This window comes from Rhinopithecus bieti, unplaced genomic scaffold (genome assembly GCF_001698545.2).
Source record: "Rhinopithecus bieti isolate Rb0 unplaced genomic scaffold, ASM169854v2 scaffold_6907, whole genome shotgun sequence".
Lineage (NCBI taxonomy): Eukaryota > Metazoa > Chordata > Mammalia > Primates > Cercopithecidae > Rhinopithecus > Rhinopithecus bieti.
Window position 1 is genome coordinate 1,866,709 of NW_016805647.1, and position 24,147 is coordinate 1,890,855.

Genomic DNA, 24,147 nt, shown 5'->3' on the forward strand with positions numbered 1-24,147 from the left:
TGATAGAGATAAATATTTTATATTATGTACATACATACACAAACACACTTTTAATAGCTAATATTTAAATAAGCACTTTTTAAAAGCACATGAAGAAGGTTACTATTGGGAGCAGGATGTAAAACCAGGATTGTATATTACAAGCGTTTTCCCATGCAGACCTTTTTCAGGATTGTGTATCCCCCAGAACATCTTAATGAACATGGCAAAAAAGAAAAAGAAAAGTTTTCAGTGAAAAAAGGTGGTTCATGGTTTAAAGGTCAAGTTTTACCACAAGAAACCAAGTTGAAGGTAAGGGTTGAGGAAAGTGGCAGCCAAAAATGACCACTGTAGTTTTGTTTTATTTTGTGTGTGTGTGGTTTGAGCAAGTGGTTGGCATTGTGCACTCAATAGAGGAGGCCCTGAAAGAGGGGCAGGTTTGTTGGGGAAAGATAAAAACATGAATTCAGCTTTAAACATGGTGAATTTGAGACGCTTGTCAGACATTCGAAGAGAGATGAAGGGTGGGCAACTGGATATGCCATCTGACATTAAGAAAAGAAGCCTGGACCGAGCACGGTGGCTCACACCTGTAATTCCACACTATGGGAGTCGGAGGCGGGTAGATCACCTGAGGTCAGGAGTTCGAGACCACCATGGCCAACATGGTGAAACCCCGACTCTACTATAAATACAAAAAAATGAGTTGGGCGTGGTGGTATGCGCCTGTAGTCCCAACTACTCGGGAGGCTGAGGCAGGAGAATTGCTTGACCCTTAGAGGTAGAGGCTGCAGTGAGCCGAGATTATGCCACTGCACTCCAGCCTGGGCAACAGAGTGAGACTCTGTCTCAAAAAAACAAAACAAACACACAAACAAAAGAAGCCTGGGTTCAGAGATAAATTTGAAAGTATCATGTGCATGGTAATTAATACCAAGGAAATGGAGATCATGTAGGGATGAAACCCGCAGCTAAGGAATAGAAGAAAGCCTAAGAAACACTGGAGGAAACAACATTTAATGGAGAAGAGGTGAACCCAGCACAGGAGGCTTATGTAATTTCAGACTTATTCAGACTACTCATTCAAAGATTTCCTATAATACCTTTCACCCAGATCTCCCAAATGTTAACGTCTTACCACATTTGCTTTATTTTCTATCTCTAGAAACCCATTATTTTCTGAGCCTTTTGAAAGCAAATTGCAGACATGATGTCCCTCTATCCCTTGATATTTAATGTGTATTTTCTAAAAACAAAGACATGTTCTTACATATTCTTATTGGAACAATCACCAAAATGAGGAAATTGACATTGATATGATACTATCAGGCAATACAGTACAGACCAATTGTCTTAATCATGTCCTTTAGAGCAGAAGAAAATCCCTGGACAGGCAGTGTGCTCAGCTGCCACTTCTCTTTAGTCAGAGGACTGCCTTTCGATGTGGCACAAGTGCTGCCACTCCAAGGTTCCCTGACCCATCTCATGAGAATTTCAGCCAGAATTTTCTAACAAAAGAAGATGCTTAGGCCCTTGGGGAGCTCTAAAGAGCTGTGATTCACCAAGAGTACAGTAGGCGTAAGGCTGGTGGAAGAGTGATCATTTTTGAGAGAAGCCTCTCCCCAGATTAAAGAAGTGCTATTAGTGAAAGCAACAGCTGCAGGAAAAGCAGCGGGTACCAGCGTGATAGACAGGTGGGTGCCAGCAGCATGAAGCTGGGAGTGTCCCAGAGGGAGACCATGTGACTCTGGGAAGTAGAAGGGGAAGTGTCACAGGCTTATTCTTTGAGGAGAGGAAATCCCAAGATCCCACAACTTGGGAAGGCATCTGCAGCCAGCCTGAGTATCGCTCCACCTGTGCCCCTGCAGCATGGTTTCTGCCAACGCCACCGTCAAGAGGGTAGGGAAGCCATCAGCAACCTTCCCAGAGTACTTCCTTTCCCACCAAATATTGCTGGTCTACCATGGAGCTAAATGCAGTTCTCTGTGAGACAATGGGGGAATTTGAATATGGACTGGGAATTAGATGGTATCAAGGGATTATTGCTAATCTTATTATATGTGGTAAAGGCAAATGGAATTGTCCTTTTCTGGGGAGTTTACTATTCTCTCCACTTTTGTGTAGTTTGACGATTTTCATGTAAGAGAAGAAAGAAACATAGGCCACATTCCCCAGTTTTGGTTCAAGGACAATATGAATGGTACATAATGTCATACCCCAAATCATCCTTTGCTGCAGCAGTCAGGCACTATCCCTTTGATGTTCTGACCTCAGTTTGGACCTCCTGACCCTCAGAAGCTGGGGAACAGCCTTAATTCAAGGGTCTTGGGCCTTGTTTTGACCGTAAGTTAGTCCCCCAGGGTCTTATCACTGCTTCTCCCAGGAAGCCTCTTGGAATGTCAGGCAAACACAAGTCCTGAGGGCCCTGCCGGACCTGTCAGAGTTCTTCTGGTGAGTACACAGATTCTTTCAATCCCCTGAGACCCCTCACTGCACCACACAGCCATTTTAAACAGCTTTCAGCTCTCATTTGCTATTTGAATCTTAATTCAAATGTCAGCCCAGGAGAGCATGCTGAGCAGGCCCGTGACAAGCTCACGCCATCTGCATTAGTATTTTCCTCCATCATCTTGACAGTTGAGAGTTGGCAGTATTACAATTCAGACGGCACTGCGTTTGAAAGGAAAATTATAGTTTTTCAGAATGCAGCTGGTGTGCAAGTGAATAGGGCGAAGTTTCTTCTGTGAAGCCTTTTCCTCATTTTATGATATGAAAATAATAAAATGTAGATTCAGCATGTGATTCTTACTTTACAAGAACCATCAAAAGGCACAGAATTTTGGGGACAAAAGCAAACAAAGCATTCTGTTCCATAGTAATAACTTTAATAAAAGGCAAAAACAGCAAAACAATCATTTATAAATGATTTCTTCTCTGTTGGAGAAGTTAACACTGTTATTGCTGTATAAACCACTTGGAAATGAGCTATTTCAGTGCCTAGTTAAGATGTATTCTTTCCAGCACATTTTCATTTTGCCAGTTGGGCAGGAAAAACTACAGTCCACTTTCCTGGAGGGAATTTAACTGAACTACTGCCCACAGGTAACAGTGAACTTTACAAATCACTCCAATAAGTTTAGTAGCAAAGTAAACATCTTTCTCAAGGGCTAAAACCACAGAAGTTAGACAGAACAAGCAGAGAAGCAGTCTTTTAGGTGTTAAACTTCATGCCACTTGTGCACATTACACTAGGACACTTGCTTCTGAGAAACACAACACAAATGCTACCTCCCTGGAACTAAGATGTTTTAGTGCTTATGTGTATCAATTTCTTCTGTCGCCCAGTGGCAGTGGTGTGCTGATAAATGTTTAACAACCAGCTCTGGGGGAGGGGGGTCTTGATATAGAGTGTGTGTCAATCTCTGTGGTGTAAATACTCTCAGTAGGGCCGATTCTCCAGCTACCGATGGGATGTCACTGAATGGTCAGGTTGGGAAGAGATGTGCAATAGCACGCCATCATATTGTAGCACACCATACGAATACAATAGATGTCAGTATCCTCAAGAACATAGATAATAGTAAAATAATTAGGAAGTGATGAGTTTTGAGTATTTATTACTGTTTTTAATATACTTTAATTGTATGTTAATATAATCTCCAATGGTCACTGTGGCTGTGTTTACCAACCAGCTTACAAAATTCCTGAAAATTGAACAATCCACTCTCATGGGCCAGTGCAGACCAGTTCAACACACCACTGGAACTCGAGCCCTCAAGGTGGGACTAAGCAAACCTAGGCACCTGCCTAGTCCTGCCTCTACAGTGACCTTTATTAACTCTGCAGAATGATTAAGGGCCCCAGCTCTCCCCTTACAGGAGATCCGTGTTCCTTCTACATAGGAGATTATGGGAGTCCCACTCCGGATAGGCCCAGGACAGCAGAATTTTAGCTGCTTTATTGGTTAGTTCCATCTGATTTCAGGGCTGTCATCCCTGCCAAGTCCATATGGTGCTGTCGGACTATCAGAGTTCCTCACACAGCCCCCCTCCCCCCAGCCTTCTGCACTCCCCTCACCCTCTATTTGACAGGTTTAATTCACGTCCCTGGCACCACCTCCTTCCATTTGATGTGAAGCCAGCAAACCTAATACAGGAAGAGCCAAAAAACCCAGGTGCTAAATCATCCAAGGTCAGGCTGCTTTCCAGGTCGGCTTTCCAGTCTCCCAGTTGTCTGAGGCAGTCTTTCCTCCAGGATTTTTCTTAGCCAAATACGTTCGCTATATCTTGCACACAGCATCATAAAACCTCAAGGATGGATGGGACCTTCCAGTCATTAGGCCTGAACCACAGCATGCTTGAGCTGCCGCCAGCCCTGCCCCCAGCAGCTCTTTTTCCCAGCTGTAAAGCTGCTGTCTGCCAGCTTTTATCCCTTGGCACTGAGCCCTGATCTCAAGAAGGCGATGCTTGTATTCCTCACAGTGGGGGGAGCAAGAGGAAAGGAACCTATGGAAAGCCAGGCATGTGCTTAAGTGTGACACATTCAAGTTTATCACATTTATAGGTGACAAAATTAAAGTTTAGCAAGTTGAAGTAAAGTGTCCCTGGGTCACACAAGCTTTAAGTTACCTGGATTTGAACTGGATCTGACTCAAACTAGTACCATTCACATTAGTCCATGCTGCCTTCCAAAAGGCGTGCCCCTGGCAACGAGTGGTGAATATGGTCATGGTGATGCCTGGCTTGTATCGTGAGAATAAAAAATGCATCACCTTAAGAGATGGCACTCGAATTCCCCTTGAGAGGGAACTGTCTTTGTCCAGGAAAATGCTTTCAATAAGCCACCCATGGTAAAAGGTGAAGTAGTGACGGTAAGGGTGTTGGCAGGAATCAAATTAAGAAAAGGAATGGCTATCCATCTGGCTGTATGTGAGAATATAAATGGATCTGCTTTGTCCCAAGGACAGGAGACAGGGACCATGTGGAGTGGAAGGTGAGTGGAGATTCCTCCATGGTATATAAAAAGAACATTCTATAAATGGGGTGCCGAGTCTGCACTGTTGTAGCATCTGCCATTCCTTCCCACGTCACTGAGACACACACAGGCACACATACTCACTCACTTGAATTTTGCTATGTGGAAATGGGCGAGGGAACTGAGCTTCATGTCTCAGCTGATGCATTGCAGGGATAAGATGCTGTTTAAAATGAGGTAGCAGAAGTGTGGAGTCAGCAGTGGCTGCAAAAATATAAGTCTCTGAGAAATCACAGATATGTAGAGGTTCAGAACCAGAATCCAGTTATCAGACCTATCTGGATTTCAAGAGGCAGGGAGTCCTCAGCTGACATTTGGGTTACAACAGGGATGAATCTGTGCCTAATGTCTGGCTGCAAGGGGGACACACTGTGGAACAGAAAGTAGGGGGAAACTTTTGACCTTGTTGCTGATTGAAACCGGAGCATGTGAATCAAACAGGATTTCTTTTTGGGTGTGCCTAATGCAGTAGGTTTAGGAGCTGCAAACCCTTGGGTTCCAGGACATTCCGCAGTGAGGGAACATCAGCTGAATTGGAGCCAAATAAGCTTTCAGTTAGCTTGGCATGGGCTTTCTTCCTCACATCCCACCACTGAAAGTGTGCGGTAGAGTTAAATGGTCTTGGCTCGTCTAAAGATGATGTGGGCCATGAGCCAGCTTGCATCATGGAAATATACATGCCTTTGGGGCTCTCACCTAGAAGCCATCCAAGTGCTGAACCCTTGACGGCTGGCACGTCAACACCATATTGATCCAGAACAGAGGCTCATCAGAAGGGGAAGAGGCGGAGGGTAGGCCCAGGATGGGAGCATGTGCTAGATTCCAGGGAGGGATGGAGCTACCCCCGGCAGCATGCCAAAGTGGATGAGGAATCAGATTGCCTGAGTCCAGCCTTGCTATTGACTGGCAAGTGACCACAGCCTCTGGAACTAAGATTCCCTATTTATAAAATGGGGGACTAGACTGGTCTCCAAAATGCTATTTCCATGATCTCAAATGGGGCTCATAAGCGACTTTCTTAGTGTGGCCCTGAAACTCCAGAGAACATCACACAGCAAAATTACCAAACCAGGTTGGAATGCCAGCACAGGGCTTGGGACAGTGCATGTTGGCACAGGAACTGTACCTAGACAAGGAAATGGAAAGGCTTAAAAGAAAGTTTTCACATTCAGCCCTGTGGTTTTAGGAGGGAGGGCTGCAGAGTCTAGCCATAGACCTGGAATGGAGGCATGATTTAGTTTTAGGAAAAGATGAAAACATTATATCCCTTAGAAGAATCATCTTCCAGGTAACATTTTAAAGTAACAATCTGTACTGATCCTGAGTCTCAGAGGTAGAGTCAAAAATAGTCCCAGATCTAAGAACGTTCACTTTAGGGACAGTGACAAATATGGCTATTTTCAGGAGCCTTCCCAAGACATCCACTCAGACTAATGGCAAACAGACTTACCTCCAGTTGCAGAGGAAAATATTAAACTGTAGTGACTTGACTAAGGTTGGATTTATTCTCTGACCTGACTCCTTAAACTGACCTGCTAAGGCTATGCCTGCACATAGTATGCCGGTTCATTAGCCTCTGGGAGGGTCAGCTTTTATTTGGGCGGTCCTAAAACTCCCCAGCCAGCTGCTTACATCTTCCCCAGATTTGCATTCAGTGTTCTCAAGACAGCATTCCTCAGGATTTAAAGAAGGGAGGAAGCACATCTCCCCCACTTCTCCAGGGTGGATGGAAATCCATGCATCTCATTATCTTTATGCAGAATAGCTTCAAAGACATCTACCTCTAATCAATACATATTCATGATTCTTTCATTAAAACAGCCCACAGAAGAGCCATTTTTCCCTCCTTCCTACTAGAATTCCAAATGATCCCAATTTTTTATTTCTTTCACAAAACTATTCCAGACCTTTCCCTTTTTCCTTTCCTCCTCTCCTGGTCCCCATGGTCATGGAATCTCCTTTTAGCTGGAACCAGTGAGCCTGCAATTGTGACACTAGTGGCTTATGATCCACTTATATTGTTTCTGAGATCCTAAAGACCTAAAGCCCCAAATCCTCATTCTGGCAATCCCATATCTGATCAGAAAAACAGCATGAAGACGTTTTTTTTTCCCAAGTGCAGAATCGTATATTCTGAGTGACTGAGCTATTGGCATTCAAGTTTTGACCAGTTTCAAGATGCTACTACCAGATAATGGAAAGACCATATACAGACACTGCAATCTATGTTACATAAGGAAGACTTCGTTAGTTGGTATACAAGAGTGGAGAGTTTCAGGTTATATACGATACATCCAGAAGGCTGTTTGAATACACAAAGAGCCATATTCCTTTCAGGTCTTAAGTTTCCCTGGCTGGAAGTGAGGCCTCTGAGAAGCTGCATTCCTTTCTCAGGGTCCTTACCACTGTTTAGTGTGCTAATGCCAAGAACGTATGGCTTTTTTCTGTTTTTTGAGATGGAGTCTCACTCTGTTGCCCAGGCTGGAGTGCAGTGGCCCAATATCAGCTCACTGCAAGCCCCGCCTCTTGGGTTCACACCATTCTCCTGCCTCAGCCTCCCGAGTAGCTGGGACTACAGGCGCCCGCCACCTCGCCCGGCTAATTTTATTTTTAGTAGAGACGGGGTTTCACTGTATTAGCCAGGATGGTCTCAATCTCCTGACCTTATGATCCACCCGCCTCGGCCTTCCTAAGTGCTGGGATTACAGGTGTGAGCCACCACGCCTGGCCTGGCCTTTTTCTTTGTTAAGGAGTGATGTGAAACTGTTACAAAACCAGATGTGGGAGGTGTTCTACTACCATTAACTTACATGCACCAGTCTCACTTACTTCAGCCTCAAAGAGGTGAACAAATGAGGCATTTTCTCTATATGAATGAAACATGGAGACATAGAGTTCCTGTCATTGCACAAGGTCAGCTGTTCAAGCAGAGAGCCAGAACTAGGCTCTGGCTCTGCACCCCATGTTCCTTTAGCAGGCCTGTGGCCGGCTGTGACAAGCATAGCCTGAGGCTCACAGAGCCCACAGCCAGCATGGTATGGGAAATCCTGGATTGGGGCTGGTTGTGGTCCAGCTGTGATCCAGCTTTCTCCACTTCTAGACAGGGCTGGTGCCAGGCAATGAAGCCAATGACTACAGATGTCACTCACAGCTGGAAATGGGCCTCCTTTGGCAAAGGAACCTGGAAGCACTCTCTAGCTGCTCTGCTCAGGCTGGGGCCCTGCTAGCCTCCTTTTAGATAAAGTGGGGAGACTAGATTCACACCAAACAGTGGAAATGAGGGAATGCAGCTTCCAGACGATCATCACTTGGTTAAGTTTGCACAGAAAGTGTAACCAGTTCCAGTGAGAACAAACCTAAAGCTGTCCGTCTTTTAAAGCCACCCTGAGTGGTAAAGATAAGGTACATGTCTTAACCTATATAAAGGTGAAGTATTATTTTTCAACTGTACAAGACACATTACTAGGGTTACAGTTCAGTGGCATGCACCTCATGTTGGACTGCATTTAAACTACAACTGTGTAGTGTGACATCTCCATTACATGGCACCAAACATTTGTCAATTGTACAACTATTACTTGGTGAGATCTGGTTTTAACTACAATACTTTAAAAGCCAATTTCTATTTAAATGTGTTACGAAAAAATGCAATAGCTTAACTTTATACACATTTTACATTTATGGCAGAATCAGTACAGTAATTTCTGCACCCGAATGGGTAGTGTTGCCTTCGAAGTAGTCACCTTGGGAAGACGTATGTTTATTCCAGTGAAGCTGACCTTACACAGAACATTTCTAGAACCCTCTTTAGAAACTGTCAACTTGTAAGGGTCTTCAGTGTTGGTAAATCTTTGTCCTTTAAAGGTAGATCTATTTTTTGAGGAATGATTTTTTTTTTAACAGCTAAGAGCATTAGAAAATAAGTCTGCTAAATAAAATGGGTGATGAAGCTCAGGATTACCTTGGTGGGCAGGAGGAGGGGTTGGATAAAACACAAGGTCTGACTATAAAGTTGTGAGGCCTTTTGCCTTGCATGGCTTCAAAGGTAACCCCAAAGGGGAACCCTAAGAAAATAACTCCAATTATGCTAACTCTTGAGTGCATATGTTCTAGTGTATTCTTTGCTTATTTTCAGTCATATTTCATATAAGCAGAAATGGAAAACTCCATCTCTGTGATTTCTCCCAAGGGAAAGATCTCATCTACTGCTTAGAGAATTAAAATAAAAAGCACTTGGTGTCATGTCTACATTAGCCCCGCCAAAATGTGCAATGAGTAATTCCTGATACCTGAGTCTTCCCCGTTTGGAAAAGTGGGTAAGGACAGGTGTCTGGATCCTAGGTAAAAGTAGAATTTCAAGGGGATTGGAGTGTTTCCAATGGCTCCCATCTACTCAATAGACTTACAACACCCACTCATACAAGGAAACCTCCTACAGCTAAGCAGTACACAAAGTTTCAGTAGAGGAGGGGAAGAATGATGATCTCCAAGTAGTTTTCCATGGTAAAAACCCACTGGCTTCTGGATGACAAGTGAACAGAGTCCATTGAAAAAGAAAGTCCATGGTGTTAGATTCTAGTGCACGCTTAAGAAATAAAGTGTGGCCACTAGCTCACTGAAGTGCATTTCCAGCTGGGGCCAAAGGCAGCAAAGGTGCAAGAAGCTGCTAGAGCTGACATTAGTTGAAGCAGGGTCTGTAAATTCAGAGTGGCAAAGCAATTTGTAGAAAGGCCCAGTTACAAAGCAGGACATCTGCCAACCTGTGAAGTCAAAGAATGTTCAATCTCACTTTCTACAAAGTGCTTCATTGAAAATGCTAATGATAGGAAGCTCCCTAAAACACCATATCCTGAGTGTCGGAGAAATATGGTCAAGATGGTGATTGATGGGGAGCAGAGATTGATCCTCTAATAGTGTTTGAACTGTGTATTTTCCAAGCATCACACACACACTTAGTGAAGAACCTATTACTGCAGTCACATTCCAGCTCGCCTGCACATGCTTCCATCCCGTGCTTGCTTTTGAGTACATATTTCCATAAGCCATTTCGAGTTAATGGGTTCTACTGCTCAAAGTCAGAAGCAGCAGCAGCAGGGTCAGTGCCTTAGAGTCGGCTGTAATATTCACGTGCTCACAGCAGACGTCAGTCTCATATTGATCAGTCGGGACGTTGTTCTTGGTGAGTGTTTTTATATTTGTCTTTGTAAAAACCACAAAGCTAGGCCATTTGCTTAAATCATCGTTAGAAAAAATGCTGAGTGCCCAGATGGGATTTCTAGTTTCTGTGCAAATGAAATCACATTAGTCCAGATTTTATTCACTCAAAACTACTAGGGAAGCAGTAGGATTTGGTTTAAATGCTGCCAAAGAGCAAAAATTCACTTAAGTTTTAATTCAGAAGCAATCCTGTTGTTAATGTTGTAGCCAGGTTCGGACAGCATGGAGGGCGGGGCCCCCATTGTGCTTGCTGAGGAATCCCGGATCTCTCCCAGTTCAGGCTCACTTTCACTAGAGGTAGACCCACCGTTGATGGTATAGACGCTCTCTGCAACTCCCTGAGCTGAAGCACAGCCATCCGGCTCGTTCTTCTCCCTCGGACTCGACAGTCCTGGGAGGACAGCCATCTTTCCAGTCTGCCTGTTTGGCAGCAAGGACATGGTATAGTCTGCAATGATCCCACCCACATCTAAGTTGCATGCCTGGTCGAAGGCTAGGAAGCCAACATTAGCGTTTGCCTCACACACCACAAAGGAGCCATCATCCATGATAAGGAGATCAATGCCACAGAAGTCCATGCCTAGGATGTTGGACACCTGAATAGCCAACTGCTTGCCTTGTTCTGTCAGCGGGCACATGACACCCACGCCACCTGTGGGGAAAGCACAGTGATGTAAAGGTGACAACTGAGAAGTCAGATGACTCTTCAAAGAAGAGACAGGGGTCTGCCCAGGAGGGGAAGAAAGACAGGCTCGATCATTAATCACAAAAGGTCTGGATGGAAATCACTACACCCTTCAGGAAAACAATACAGCCAATTTTTATCTAGTCTTAAAAATGCTGATTTCCTCTGACCCAGCCATCCCACTATCAAGGAAATAATCTTATGGTATGGGGGAAAAAAAGCTTTATGCACAAAGATGTTGATGGCAGTATTATTTAAAATATAAATCATAGAGCCAGGTAAATAATGGGCACTTAATAAATATTCAATACATATTGAATGATGAAATGAAAAATTATAATCTAAATCTCTCACAGTAGGGAAAAACAGTGTATTTTACAGCCATTAATAATAATGCCAGCTGGGTACAGTGACTCACACCTGTAATCCCAGCACTTTGGGAGGCTGAGGTGAGAGGGCTGCTTGAGGCCAAGAGTTTGGACCAGCCTGTGCATCATACCGAGACCCCATCTCTACAAAAAACAAAAATAAAACTAGGTAGGTATGGTGGCTCGCTGTAGGGTTCCTCCTCCCCCAGCCTCCCAAGTGCTGCAGTCCCAGCTACGGTGGCGTGATCTTGGCTCACTGCAAGTTCCACCTCCCGGGTTCACACCATTCTCCTGCCTCAGCCTCCTGAGTAGCTGGGACTACAGGCACCTGCCACCATGGCCGGCTAATTTTGTTTGTATTTTTAGTAGACACAGGGTTTCATCATGTTAGCCAGGATGGTCTCGATCTCCTGACCTCGTGATCCGCCCGCCTCAGCCTCCCAAAGTGCTGGGATTACAGGTGTGAGCCACCATGCCCGGCCACAACTTACTGATTTTTAAGAAGAGAGACAGCACCTTCTGCCGTCTTTCTGTGCTGCCATAATGGTGCACGTCAATGTCCTGGCTGATGCTCTCAAGAGCATCACCAATGCTGAAAAGAGGCAAACGCCAGGTTCTTACTAGGCCATGCTCCAAAGTCATCATCTGGTTTCTAACTGTGATGACAAAGCATAGTTACGTTCGCAAATCTGAAATCACTGATGATCACAGAGCTGGGAAAATTGCTGTGAACCTCACAGGCAGGTTAAACAAGTGGGAAGTGAACGGCCCCAGTCTGATGTGCAACTTGAAGATCAGAAAATGGCAGAATAATCTGCTCCCATTCCATCAGTTTGGTTTCACTGTACTGACAACCTCAGCTAGCATTATGGCCATCATGGCCTGTGAAAAAGTAAGATGAAAACACACAGATGGGAAAATCCTGGGATTATTTTTCTAGGGATGTAATACATATTAATATTTATAAATAAAATGCCTCAATGGACCAAAAAAAAAAAAAAAAAAAAAAAAAAACCCAGAGATATGGAAAGGACTGAGACAAAATCCTGAACCAAGGACAGAGAGACTGATTGCTCTTACTTTGCTAAAAAGCTAGGACTTCAGATTTGTCTCCAGTTAGTCTCCTTGGAAAGATTTAAGAATTGTATTCTCAGGTCCAATAACTAGTGTCTTTACCTTAACAATGTCCCTTTCCACCTATGACACTGTATCTAAAAAAGGCTATAAAACAGTTTTAAAACAGCTCACCAAGTAAAGCAACATGGATAAATTATAAAGCCACGTGGTTACTAATCAATGGATTTTGTAAGGTAACTAAAAAAGTCAAAATGATAATACACAAGGTTCAATACTTTGGCACTAAACATGATGATCATGAAAATGGGCTGGGCATGGTGGCTCATGCCTGTAATCCCAGCACTTTGGGAGGCCAAGGCGGGTAGATCTCTTGAGGCCAGCCTGGCCCACATGATGAAACTGTGTCTCTACTAAAAACACAAAAATCAGCCAGGTGTGGTGGTACACACCTATAATCCCAATTACTCAGGTGGCTGAGACATGAGAATCGCTTGAACCTGGGAGGCGGAGGTTGCAGTGAGCTGGGATCATGCCACTGCATTCTGGCCTGGGCAATAGAACAAGACTGTCAAAAGGAAAGGAAAAGGAAAGGAAAACACTTCCACTTCCATTAAAATATAAAAGGAAAATATGGTATTTCTCCTGTCATCACTTTAGACTCTTATTATTTTTTTTTGCCTGACTGCCTGAGCTGTTGCAACAGCTTCGCTTCAAGCCTCACCTCCCTGCCTCCCATCTTATGCCTTCATTTCATCCTTTACTCAGATGGGAGTTTTTCTCCAATGTTGGTCCTCATGTCACTCCCTTTTTAAGTCTTAACACCTAGAGGAGAGGGTTCAGTCCTCCATGTCCTGACACTCCTTGTCTGACCTCTGCCACAGCGCTTATACTCATATGCTCCCCTCCAGGATTGCTTGCTGCCATAGGAAAGGGGTTGTTCCTCATTCTCATCTGTGAGATCCTGGTGTCTAGCAGAGGGTCTGACAAGACAGTAGGGATCGATATACATTTGGTGAATGGGTCCAAATACCCTAATGAAACCCTGTGCTTTTATACCTTACCGAGAGAGCAGTTGCTCTGCATCCGTCCATCAGTGGAGCAGCGAAGCATAGAGCCTATGACCTGGCCCCCTACCACCACCACCCGGATGTCCTTTCCATGGGACTCCTTCACGTACTTCTGGAACAGGTAGGGCACATCGTGGCGGATCAGATGGCAGATGTCAGAGAGGTGATGTTTATCTCTTGCCAGAAAAACGGCTTTTCCTTTAAGAAGAGAAAGAGCAAGAAAAGGGTTTAGAGAAGCTCTGGACTCTGTACTTGCCATCTGGCCTCCTTGTCCATCAAGTCATCAGTTCTCTCTGAACTTGCCTCACTTTGGTCCCTTCTATTTCTCTGCTAGACTTTTGCTTCTTATCAAATGACCATGGAACCTTACTTTCCCTTAACTTTCCTCAGGTCCTAATACCCTCTCCCTCCACCATCACTCTTTTTGAAATGACATAATGACTATTCTAGAAACACAGAGAAAGAGCCAAAATAGAATCCCAAGGATCTAATCAATTCAGTCCCCAAAACAGTTAATTAGCATCTGCCATCACCCCCAGGATGCTGATTAGGCAGGATCCACATCTAACTCATTTTTAAAAAACTCCTCAGACCTAACACTGGGCTGGATGCACAGGGCAGATGTCAATTAATGTTTGTAGAACATAATTTTATTGAACATACTTTAGAGAAATTCCAAGTCTGGATGGAGAGAGATCCCAAAAAAAAGGTAGCACAGAGTGATATAACATCAAGAGAGGTCTATGCATAATTCTGTGGGAGCTCAAAGGAGGGAACCACTGACAGGCATCCTTTCTTGTAGACATAAAGTTATTATTTGGCTATACCCATTTAATTCTGAAAGGAATGGCCTATGCCTCTACTGATCTCTGCAGAAAGCATTCCTTCTTGATTCTAAATTATTTTCTGTTCAAATCACCTACACTTTTGTAATAATTTAGCATCAGCTTTTTTTTTTTTTTTGAAACAGAGTCTCACTCTGTCACGCAGGCTGGAGTATAGTGGCATGATCTTGGGTTGCTGCAACCTCCACCTCCCGGGCTCAAGCAATTCTCCTGCCTCAGCCTCCAGAGTAGCTTAGATTACAGACACACACCACCACGCCTGGTATTTTTGTATTTTTAGTAGAGACGGGGGTTTCACCATGTTGGCCAGGCTGGTCTCGAACTCTTGGCCTCAAGTAATCTGCCTGCCTCAGCCTCCCAAAGTGCTGGAATTACAGGTGTGAATCACCATGCCCAGCCAACATCGGCTTTTCCATTGATATATTAGTTAACAGACCTGAGCAGGGGTTCTGATAAATTTGCTCTGCAAATCTGACACGAGCATGCCCAGTCTGAGCATTCTTTTCAGCAAATATGGAACAAAGAGGTGGTTTTCCTAAGCTTTGTGTCACCATCTTACAAGGAATGGAACTCTTCTGAAGTCTTAACAAAAAGACCAGTCCCCGGCCAGGTGCAGTGGCTCATGCCCGTCATCCCAGCACTTTGGGAGGCTGAGATGGGCAGATCATCTCAGGTCAGGAGGTTAAGACCAGCCTGACCAACATGGAGAAACCCCATATCTACTAAAAATACAAAATTAGCTGGGCATAGTGGTGCATGCTTATAATCCCAGCTACTCAGAAGGCTGAGGCAGGAGAATCGCTTGAACCCAGGAGGCAGAGAGGTTGTGGTGAGCCAAGATGGTACCACTGAACTCCAGACTGGGCAACAAGAGCGAAACTTCATCTCAAAAACAAACAAACAAACCAGTCCCTAGTGGTACATACAACTGAAAAGTAAATTCCAAAACATGTTATAACCAGGATGCAATCATTCCCAAGATGACTGGACCCTAGACACCTGACAGAGCTGAAGGAGTATGGCCACGTGATCTGAAGATGGCCATGTGGCAGGTGACAGGAGAGTGTGCAGGTAAGTGGGTGTCAGTGTCACAGAAGTTGGATAGGACCCAGCAAGGGGTCACAAGAGGAAAATGGAGAGGCTCCAGCAGGTGTGGACGATGCAGCATCAGTGTTCCCTGTCTTCAATCAATGAGTGTGGGGCAAGCAGATACACATCTGATGCCAGGAGATCTGGAGATCTGACTTCTGGCAACAGATGGCTGAGATTCAGATATATGCACTGGGTTCTCCGGACATTAGGTAGGATTTCCAGCAGAGATGGGGACTAGAGATAGGAACTGGGTTTCTTGGTTTCGGGTACAGAAGTTCTAATATGGAGGTCAGTCTACAGTTAATAAAGGAGCTACAGTTTTAAGGCAAGAAGGAAAAAAGGAGAAAAAGGCAGTAAGATTGGTTAATCATGTACTAAGTGCCAAGCACTTTGATTTTTTATTATTTCACTTATACTTCATGCTAGCACTAGGAAGCCATTGTAACAAGGATGGTTAATCCCACTTGAGGGAAAACGGGTCCAATCTCAAAACCTCCTATAAAGGTACAGTAATCAACACAGTGTGGCCTGGCATAAAGATAGAGCTATATCAATGGAATAAAATTGAGAGCCCAGAAATAAACCTTCACGCACATGGCAAACTGATTTTTGACAAGGGTTCCAACAGCATTGAGTGGGGGAACGAACAGGCTCTTCAACAAATGGTACTGGGAAAAACTGGATATCCACATTCAGAAGAATAAAGTTGAACCTCTACTTCATACCAAACATAAAAATTAGCTCAAAATGGATCAAAGACTCGAAGGTAAGGGCTAAAACTATGAAGCTTTTAGAAGGCTACATAAATGTAAATCTGTGTGGCTCTGGATTAGGCAAGCACGAAATGACATCAAAAGCACATGGAAACAAACACACACAAAGGGACAAGTCAGACTTTACCAAAATAAAAAACTTCTGTGCATCAAAGATACTATATCAAGAAATGAAAAGACAACCTATGGGAATGGGAAAAACAGGTTCAAACATGTTATTATATATCTAATAAAGATTTAGAATCTACATTATATGGCTGGGCACAGTGGCTCATGCCTGTAATCCCAGCATTTTGGGAGGCCGAGGTGGGTGGATGGCTTGAGTCCAGGAGTTTGAGACCAGCCTGGGCAACATGAGAAAATCTCATTTCTATAAAAAATGAAAAATCAGCCAGGCATGGTAGTGCCTGCCTATAGTCTCAGCTACTTGGGAGGCTGAGGCAGGAGGATTGTTTGAGCCCAGGATATAGAGGCTACAGTGAGCCAAGATCACACCATTGCAGTCCAGTGAGAGCCTATCTCAAAAAAAATAAATAAATAAAAGAATCTACATTATATAAGAATCCTTTAAACTTGAAAATAAAAAGAGTAAAAACCCAGTTAAAAAGTGGGCAAAGGATATGAAAAAACATTCCTTCAAAGAAGATACACAAATGGCCAACAAGCACATGAAAAGATGTTCAACATCGTTAGTCTTTAGGTAAATGCAAGTTGAAACCACAATGAGATACCATTTCACACTCACTAGATAGCTATAATAAACATACATAGATACATAACAAATAACAAGTGATGGTGGGGATATGGAGAAACTGGAACCCTCAAACACTGCTGGTGGAAATGTAAAATGTGGTGCAGCCATACAACGGTCATATTATTAAGTCACAAAAAGAGATAAACTAGCATTACTTGCAACAACATGGATGAACTTTGAAGACATCATGCTAAGCGAAAGAAGCCAGACACCAAAGTCCACATACTGTATCAATCCATTCATATAAAATAGCCAAAACAGGCAAATCTATAGTAACAGAAAGTATTATTATTATTATTTTGGTTTTTTTTGTTTTTGTTTTTGTTTTTTGAGACAGTCTCACTTTGTCGCCCAGGCTGGGGTGCAGTGGCCAAATCTCAGTTCACTGCAAGCTCCGTCTCCTGGGTTTACGCCATTCTCCTGCCTCAGCCTCCTGAGTAGCTGGGACTACAGGCGCCTGCCACCTCGCCCGGCTGGTTTTTTGTATTTTCAGTAGAGACGGGGTTTCACAGTGTTAGCCAGGATGGTCTCGATCTCCTGACCTCGTGATCCGCCCGTCTCAGCCTCCCAAAGTGCTGGGATTACAGGCTTGAGCCACCCAGAAAGTACTATTAATAATAGGTCAGTGGTTGCCAGGGACCTGGCAATCAGGACTAACTCCTATGAGATATGAGGCTTCTTTCAGGGGTGATGGAAACGTTCTGAAATTAAGTAGTTAGTTGTAAAACACAGTGAGTTCACTAAAATCCAGTGAATTTTACACTTTGCACTGGTACATTTTTTATGTGAATTGTATTTCCATTTTTTAAATTTATAAAACATTATGTATTATATTTAATTTCTGTTTGTTATCTTACCTTTCTACAATGGAAGCTCTTTGAGGGCAGGAACTTTTGTTCTTATCTGTATCCCCGGAATAGTGCCTGGCATTTTGTAGGCACTCAATAAATATTTGAATTTTATGTTATGTGTATTTTACCACAATAAAAATGACTAGTTGAAAGGCTGGTTGAAATTGAGCTCAGTAGCATATCTGGATAGCACTAAGAGCCCCGCTTTGCCACCCAAGCTCCTTTCTCTGCTCCTCAACATGACTCATCTATGCTTACAGGTTGCGTTGCCTACCCCTGCTTCCATGTGTTGCTCGCTCACTTTCTCCAATTCAAATTCTACACTTCCACTGAAGTCTCCTTTTCTTCCAGTGAAGACTTCACGGCAGAACTGTCCCCTCCCTCCTGTAGGCTCAAACAGACCCCTGGGCATACTTGCTATATCAGTGATCACCCTGCAATGCAACTGTGTCTACACATTTGAGCTCCTTGAGATCAGTGACTGGGTCCAGTTCTATTTTTGGGGGGGGGGGGGACACGGTCTCGCTCTGTCACCCAGGATGGAGTGCTGTCTAGTTCATTTCTATTGCATAGTCCCTATACCATAGTAGTTGCTCACTACTACTTAGGGTGGCCTTCACTCACTCCAGATGCCCGGAGCGTTTAAGCATGCCACCTGGGTACCCTGATGAGGCACCTGCTCATGTACTACAGGAGGACTGCTTTCTGTTGCTGATGTCCCTACTGAGTCCCTACGATGCACTGAACACTGCAGTAAGCCTTACAGAGACAGACGCTCAGGATCTGGTCCCACCACTGAGCAGCTTGCAGTCTACTAAAGGAAGCAGGCATATAAACCTGTAACTGTCACAAAGTATAGCACTCTGCTAGAGGCACATACAAAATGCTATGGAAACAAAAAAGGAAGAGCAATTAATTTTGTCTGGAAGACAGGGAGGGAGACCAGGGATGTGTGTGGAAAAGAAATGACATCTGGAGCTGGCCTTAAAGGATGAGCAGAAGTTGCTGACCAAGTGAGCAGAGAAAGATGGCATTCTCAGTGAAGGGAAAAGAGCAGTCGCTTAAAGAGGGGAAAATGCATGGTCTACGTGGTGAATGAGAAGTAGTCTGGAATGGATTATGAAAGGTTCACGGGCCACAGAAGGCTGCAAGGGAAGGCTGAGGCTGTTCGTGCAGGGCCTTCAGTTTCCTGATGAGGAATATGGACTCTGTCTAATAGGCAGCACAGGGTCTTGGAAGGGTTTTTCAGCGAGAGAGTGTCAAGAATAGATCTATGTTTCAGAGAAATTACTTCAAAAAAAGAACAGAAGAGGCACTGGCAGCAGAGTTAGGGGAACCAATCAGCAGTAAGTCAGGAGTTGACTGCAATGGTTCGAGGAAGAGGTGAGCCTGATCTGACAAAAGCAAGAACAAAGGACAAAGAGGAAGAGACACTGCAAGCTCCTCAAAGGGGAGCTCCATTTTTCTAAGCAGCACTTGAGGAATGTCTTGTCCAGGCAGAGGAGCAGCCTGAGTGGGCTGATTACCCAGGAAGCCCTGGAGAGGTGGCACTGACCCCGGTGGCCTCGTGTGCTCTTCACCACAACTGGGTAGCCCAGGGGCTCGGCTTCATCGATCATTTTTGAAAAGTCTTCATGCCCACCTGCCAAGAAAAGGTAAAAGTCAGTGAAGGTAAGGCTGATGGTCAGGCAGTGGTCACCCCAGCCCTGCCCCTCTGTAGGAATTCTTGAGGCCTCATCTCTCTCATTAAGGCCATTCAAACCCATTTGATTCAACAGACACACATTACGTACCTGCAAGGTAAAAGGTGGGAGCAGAGAGGTAAGGAAACCAACATTTAGCAGGTACCTTCTGTGTGGTAAAGGCTTCACAATCCTTATAACAATCATACAGGTAGGTACCTTTCCCTTTACAATGACTATGGTAGGTGGAACCCCAAGATATCTGCCCCCTGGTGTACGCACCTTGTATAATCCCCTCTTCTAAGTGTGAAAGGGACCAGTGAATATGTTGGGATACATTCCTGTGATTTTGACTTAGTTAACTGAAAGGGAGATGATCCTTGGTGAGCCTGACCTAATCAGATGAGTCCCTTTAAAAAAAATGGTGAAACAGAGAGACTCTTCTGCTGGCCTTGAAGGAGCAAACTGCCATGTTGTGGAGAAGGCCATGCGGCAGGGAGCTGAGGACAGCCTCTAGCGGAGAACGTCCCCAGTTGATGGCTAGCAAGGAAGTGGGGGACTCAGTCCCACAACTACAAGAAACTGGATGTCGACAATCAGGCAGCTTGGAAGAAGACCCCAAACTTCAGGTGAGACCACAGCCCCAGCTGACACCATGATTTCAGCCTAAGGAGACCTAAGCAGAGAACCCAGCTATGCTATGACAAGACTTCTGACCTACAGAAACTATGAGGTAATCAATGGGTATCATTTGAAGCTGCTCAGTTTTTAGAAGTTCATTATGGAGCAATAGAAAATCAACACTCGAAGAAACCAAGCCTGGGGATTTGTCTCACCCAAAATTAAGGTACGACTCTGAAGCCTGAACTGGCTCCACCATACTCCTATAAGCCTTAATTTTAAAAAATATGAATAATGATGTGCATGAAAATATTTCTAAATTGTTTTATGAACCTGGGTTCCTATATATACTATATCAAACATATTCTTGATAGAGTCAATGTCATGAACATTAATGACTGCACTGTAATGCCCCAAGGGACTACATCTGCCGTCTATTCAATGGCACCAAACTAGTGCACTTTCTAGTTTGGGAACCTGGTTTTTTAGTGGTTTGTCACATTCCTTGCTGTCAGATGTCAACTAAGATTTCTCACTGCTGTCAGTATAGAGTAGAAAGAAGTCTCTTTTCCTGCTTCTCTCTGCTGTGGGTGTGGAAAGAACAAAGCAACTTGTGAGATGACTTTTCCAGCAGAGGGGAAACTAGGTTTCACATGAATCTGGAGGGCTTTCCCATTCATGAAGTGAGAGAGGGAGGTTCAACGCTTGTTGGAGTTTGTGACACATATTTGGGCTGCTCAGAGGTCCTTTTCATCCACTTCCTAGTTCTCAAAAATGTGCTGGATCGATGTGTTTTGTAGGTACAGTGGGGCACTAGTTTTCTCTCGCTGCTGTAACAAATTACCACTTGGTGGTTCAAACAACACAAATCTATTGTCATACAGTTCCGTATAGTTAGAAGTCCAACACAGGTCTCACTGGGCTAAAAAAAAAATGTTAGCCAAGACCAGGTGTGGTGGCTCATGCCTGGAATCCCAGCACTTTGGGGGGGCCAAGGTGGGCAGATTGCCTGAGCTCAGGAGTTCGAGACCAGCCTGGGCAACATAGTGAAACCCCATCTCTACAAAAAGTACAAAAATTAGCTGGGTGTGTGGTCCATGTCTGTGGTCCCAGCTACTCAGGAGGCTAAGGTGAGAGGATCAGTTGAGCCCAGGAGGTTGAGGCTGCAGTGAGCCACATCGTGCCACTGCAGTACACGCTGGGCAACAGAGCAGAACCCTGTCTCAAAAAAAAAAAAAAAAAAAAAAAAAGAAGATTAGCCAGTTGCATTCCTTTCTAGAGGAAAATCTATTTCCTTGCGTTTTTCAGGTTCTAGAGGCTACCCACATTCCTTGGCTCATGGGCCTCTCCCATGTCCAAAGCCAGCAACAGCAGGTAGAGTCCTCACAAGGTATCACTGCTCTTCCTCCTCGGTCACATCTCCCTCTGACTCTCTCTTCTGCTTTCCTCTTCCACTTTTTTTTTTATTTATTTTTATTTTTTTTTTATTATACTTTAAGTTCTAGGGTACATGTGCATAACGTGCAGGTTTGTTACATATGTATATTTGTGCCATGTTGGTGTGCTGCACCCATCAACTCGTCAGCACCCATCAATTCATCATTTATATCATGTATATTCTCTTCCACTTTTAAGGACACATACAACATTAGGCTCTCCTGGATAATTCAGAATAATCTCCGTAACTTAAGGTCATCTGCTTAACAACCAACTCCATCTGCTGCCTTAATTCCCTTTTGCCACATAACCTAACATAATCTCAGGTTCTAGGGATTAGGACATGGGTATCTCAGGGTGGGGGAGTGGCATTATTCTGCCTACCTACCTGGCATTATTTGCAAAGCAAAATACTCTAGAATACTAACAAGACCTGCCTAGTTTACAAGAGTGCTAATGATTTTTAAAAAAAAGAAAATGAGGTCATGAAGGTAATTAGGGGCATCTTCATGAAGAGGATGTTTTGTTAAGAAGGAACTCCCAGCTTCCTGCCGTCCTGCTGATAAGCTTACGTTCTCTCTAGCCATCCTTTCTTCCTTTCTTTACAATGCAGTAAGAAAGGTCCTCCTAATCCATCCCTGCCCCACTGTGCTTTAGACCCTCTTTCTCACCGCCCCAGGGATCTTGCACCCTCTCTGCTATATCTGCAACCTCCCAATTCCTAATTTCATAAGCATTTTGAACATGCTCAATTCTCTTCCATCATAAGCAAATAGAGTCCCTGTTTTTTGACCCTGCATCATCCCTTAACTGTAACTTTTGTATCCCTACCATTGAGCCACGGAAAGAGTTATAGAAACCTACTGTTTCCATTTCCTCACTTCCCATTTATTTCCTCATCCCTCTCTCCAGCACTAAACTGAAGCTGTATTCATTAAACTCCCCGTTGCTGAACCCAACACACACATCAGTGTTGACACGTCACATTATGTTACTTGTCCTTTTGGAATCACACAATGCTCTTGATTACACCATCCATCTTGGAATACTCTCCATTGACTTCTGTGATCTCTTTTCTTTCTCTTCTCACCTCTCAAGTTGCCCGCTCTCCCTCCCTCCTTCCTTTTAAGACATGGAGTCTCATTCGGTCATCCAGGCTGGAGTGCAATGGCATGATCATAGTTCAAAGCAGCTTTGAATTCCTGGGTGGGCTCAAGTGATTAGTTTCTTTTACAGATTCCTCTTCCTGCACCCGTTCCCTGAAGCAGGAGTCCCCAGCCCCTAATTCCAGACTGTGGACTGTTAGGAACCCAGCGGCACATCAGGAGGTGAGCAGCAGGTGAGCAAGCATTACCGCCTGAGCTCCACCTCCTGTCAGATCAGCAGCGACATTAGATTCTCATAGGAGCTCAAACCCTATTATGAACTGCACATGCAGGGGAATCTAGGTTGTGCACCCCTTATGAAAATCTAACTAATGCCTGATGATCTGAGGTGAACAGTTTCATCCTGAAACCATCCTCCCCACCTCACCCCATCTGTGGAAAATTGTCTTCCATGAAACTGGTCCCTGGTGCCAAAAAGCTTGGGGGCCACTGCCCTAACGGATTCCCTTCTTTTAAAAAAAAATGTTGGTGTTAAAATATACACAAAATACACCATTTTAACCATTTTAGGTGAACAGATCAGCCCTCTTTTCTTCCTACATACTCTCCCTGAGTACTCTCATCCATTCCTGGGACTTCACCTCACATAATGAAGGTTTCCAGCTCCACTTCCCTAGTCTGCACTTCTTTGAGAAGCTCCAGATTCATTTGTGTGCTGCCTACTAAATATTTGTACTTGTGTGTACTACAGACACCTCAAACAGATCACGTCCCAAACTGAAATCGTCTCTCCCCTATAATCCTTCACCTCCTACCTACAAATCAGCTTCTTTCCTCCACATTTCTAGTCTTAGCGAATGTTTGCTTTCACCTCTGGTTGCTCAAATCAGAAACCCAGTCACTCTCGATTTCTCTCCAAACTCTCCACATAAATCAATCATCATGTTTTATTATTTCTACAACCTTCACAATTCCTGACTCTGTTCACATATCTTCATTTCCACCATGAGTTTAGACCATCGTTGCTCACTTGGATTATTTTAAAAACCTACCGCTACTTGTCCCGTCTCTACTTTGCCCCTCTCCAATTCCTCCTCCACAGTGTAGCCAAAGTGATCTTCTGAACTATAACTCTTATCAAGCCACCTCCCTGATTAAAGCCCTCCCAGAACTTCCTGTTAGTCTCAGGGTTAACCCTCATCTCCTTTACACGTTGTATGTAGCGCCCTCTTGTCTTCCCAGCCTTATATTTCAGCTGTATCTCGCTTAACATTCTACAAACTGCTCAGATTACCACCAACACATCAGGGGTCATTCCCCTCTGGGTCTTTCTCTATTCTGCTCTCTCGTTACATTACCCCCCTCCCACCATCTCCCTTCGCTTAGCTAGATAACTTCAGCTTAGCTTATGTTAGCTCTTTTAGGAAGCCTTCCTCAATGTCTAAATGCCATTGGGACCTCTCCTATGTACTCCTGCACCACTCTGTACTGATTCTTATCACGGCACATTTTACATTGCTCAGAAATTGCCTGTTTACTTGTCCTCTGCCTCTGATGAA

General features: G+C 44.1%; 1 protein-coding gene across 1 annotated transcript in view; it reads right to left on the reverse strand.

Annotated features, from left to right (window-relative positions):
- Positions 1-1,195: 1,195 nt before the first annotated feature.
- Positions 1,196-24,147, reverse strand: part of RIMKLA (ribosomal modification protein rimK like family member A) — a 42,497-nt gene continuing 19,545 nt past the window's right edge. The window contains exons 3-5 of the mRNA XM_017873229.1: positions 19,298-19,384; positions 13,422-13,625; positions 1,196-10,882 (exon numbers count right to left, since the gene is read on the reverse strand). Of these exons, the coding sequence (XP_017728718.1) occupies positions 10,392-10,882; positions 13,422-13,625; positions 19,298-19,384 (782 nt within the window). The 3' untranslated portion in view covers positions 1,196-10,391. The remainder of the gene's footprint in view (positions 10,883-13,421; positions 13,626-19,297; positions 19,385-24,147) is intronic.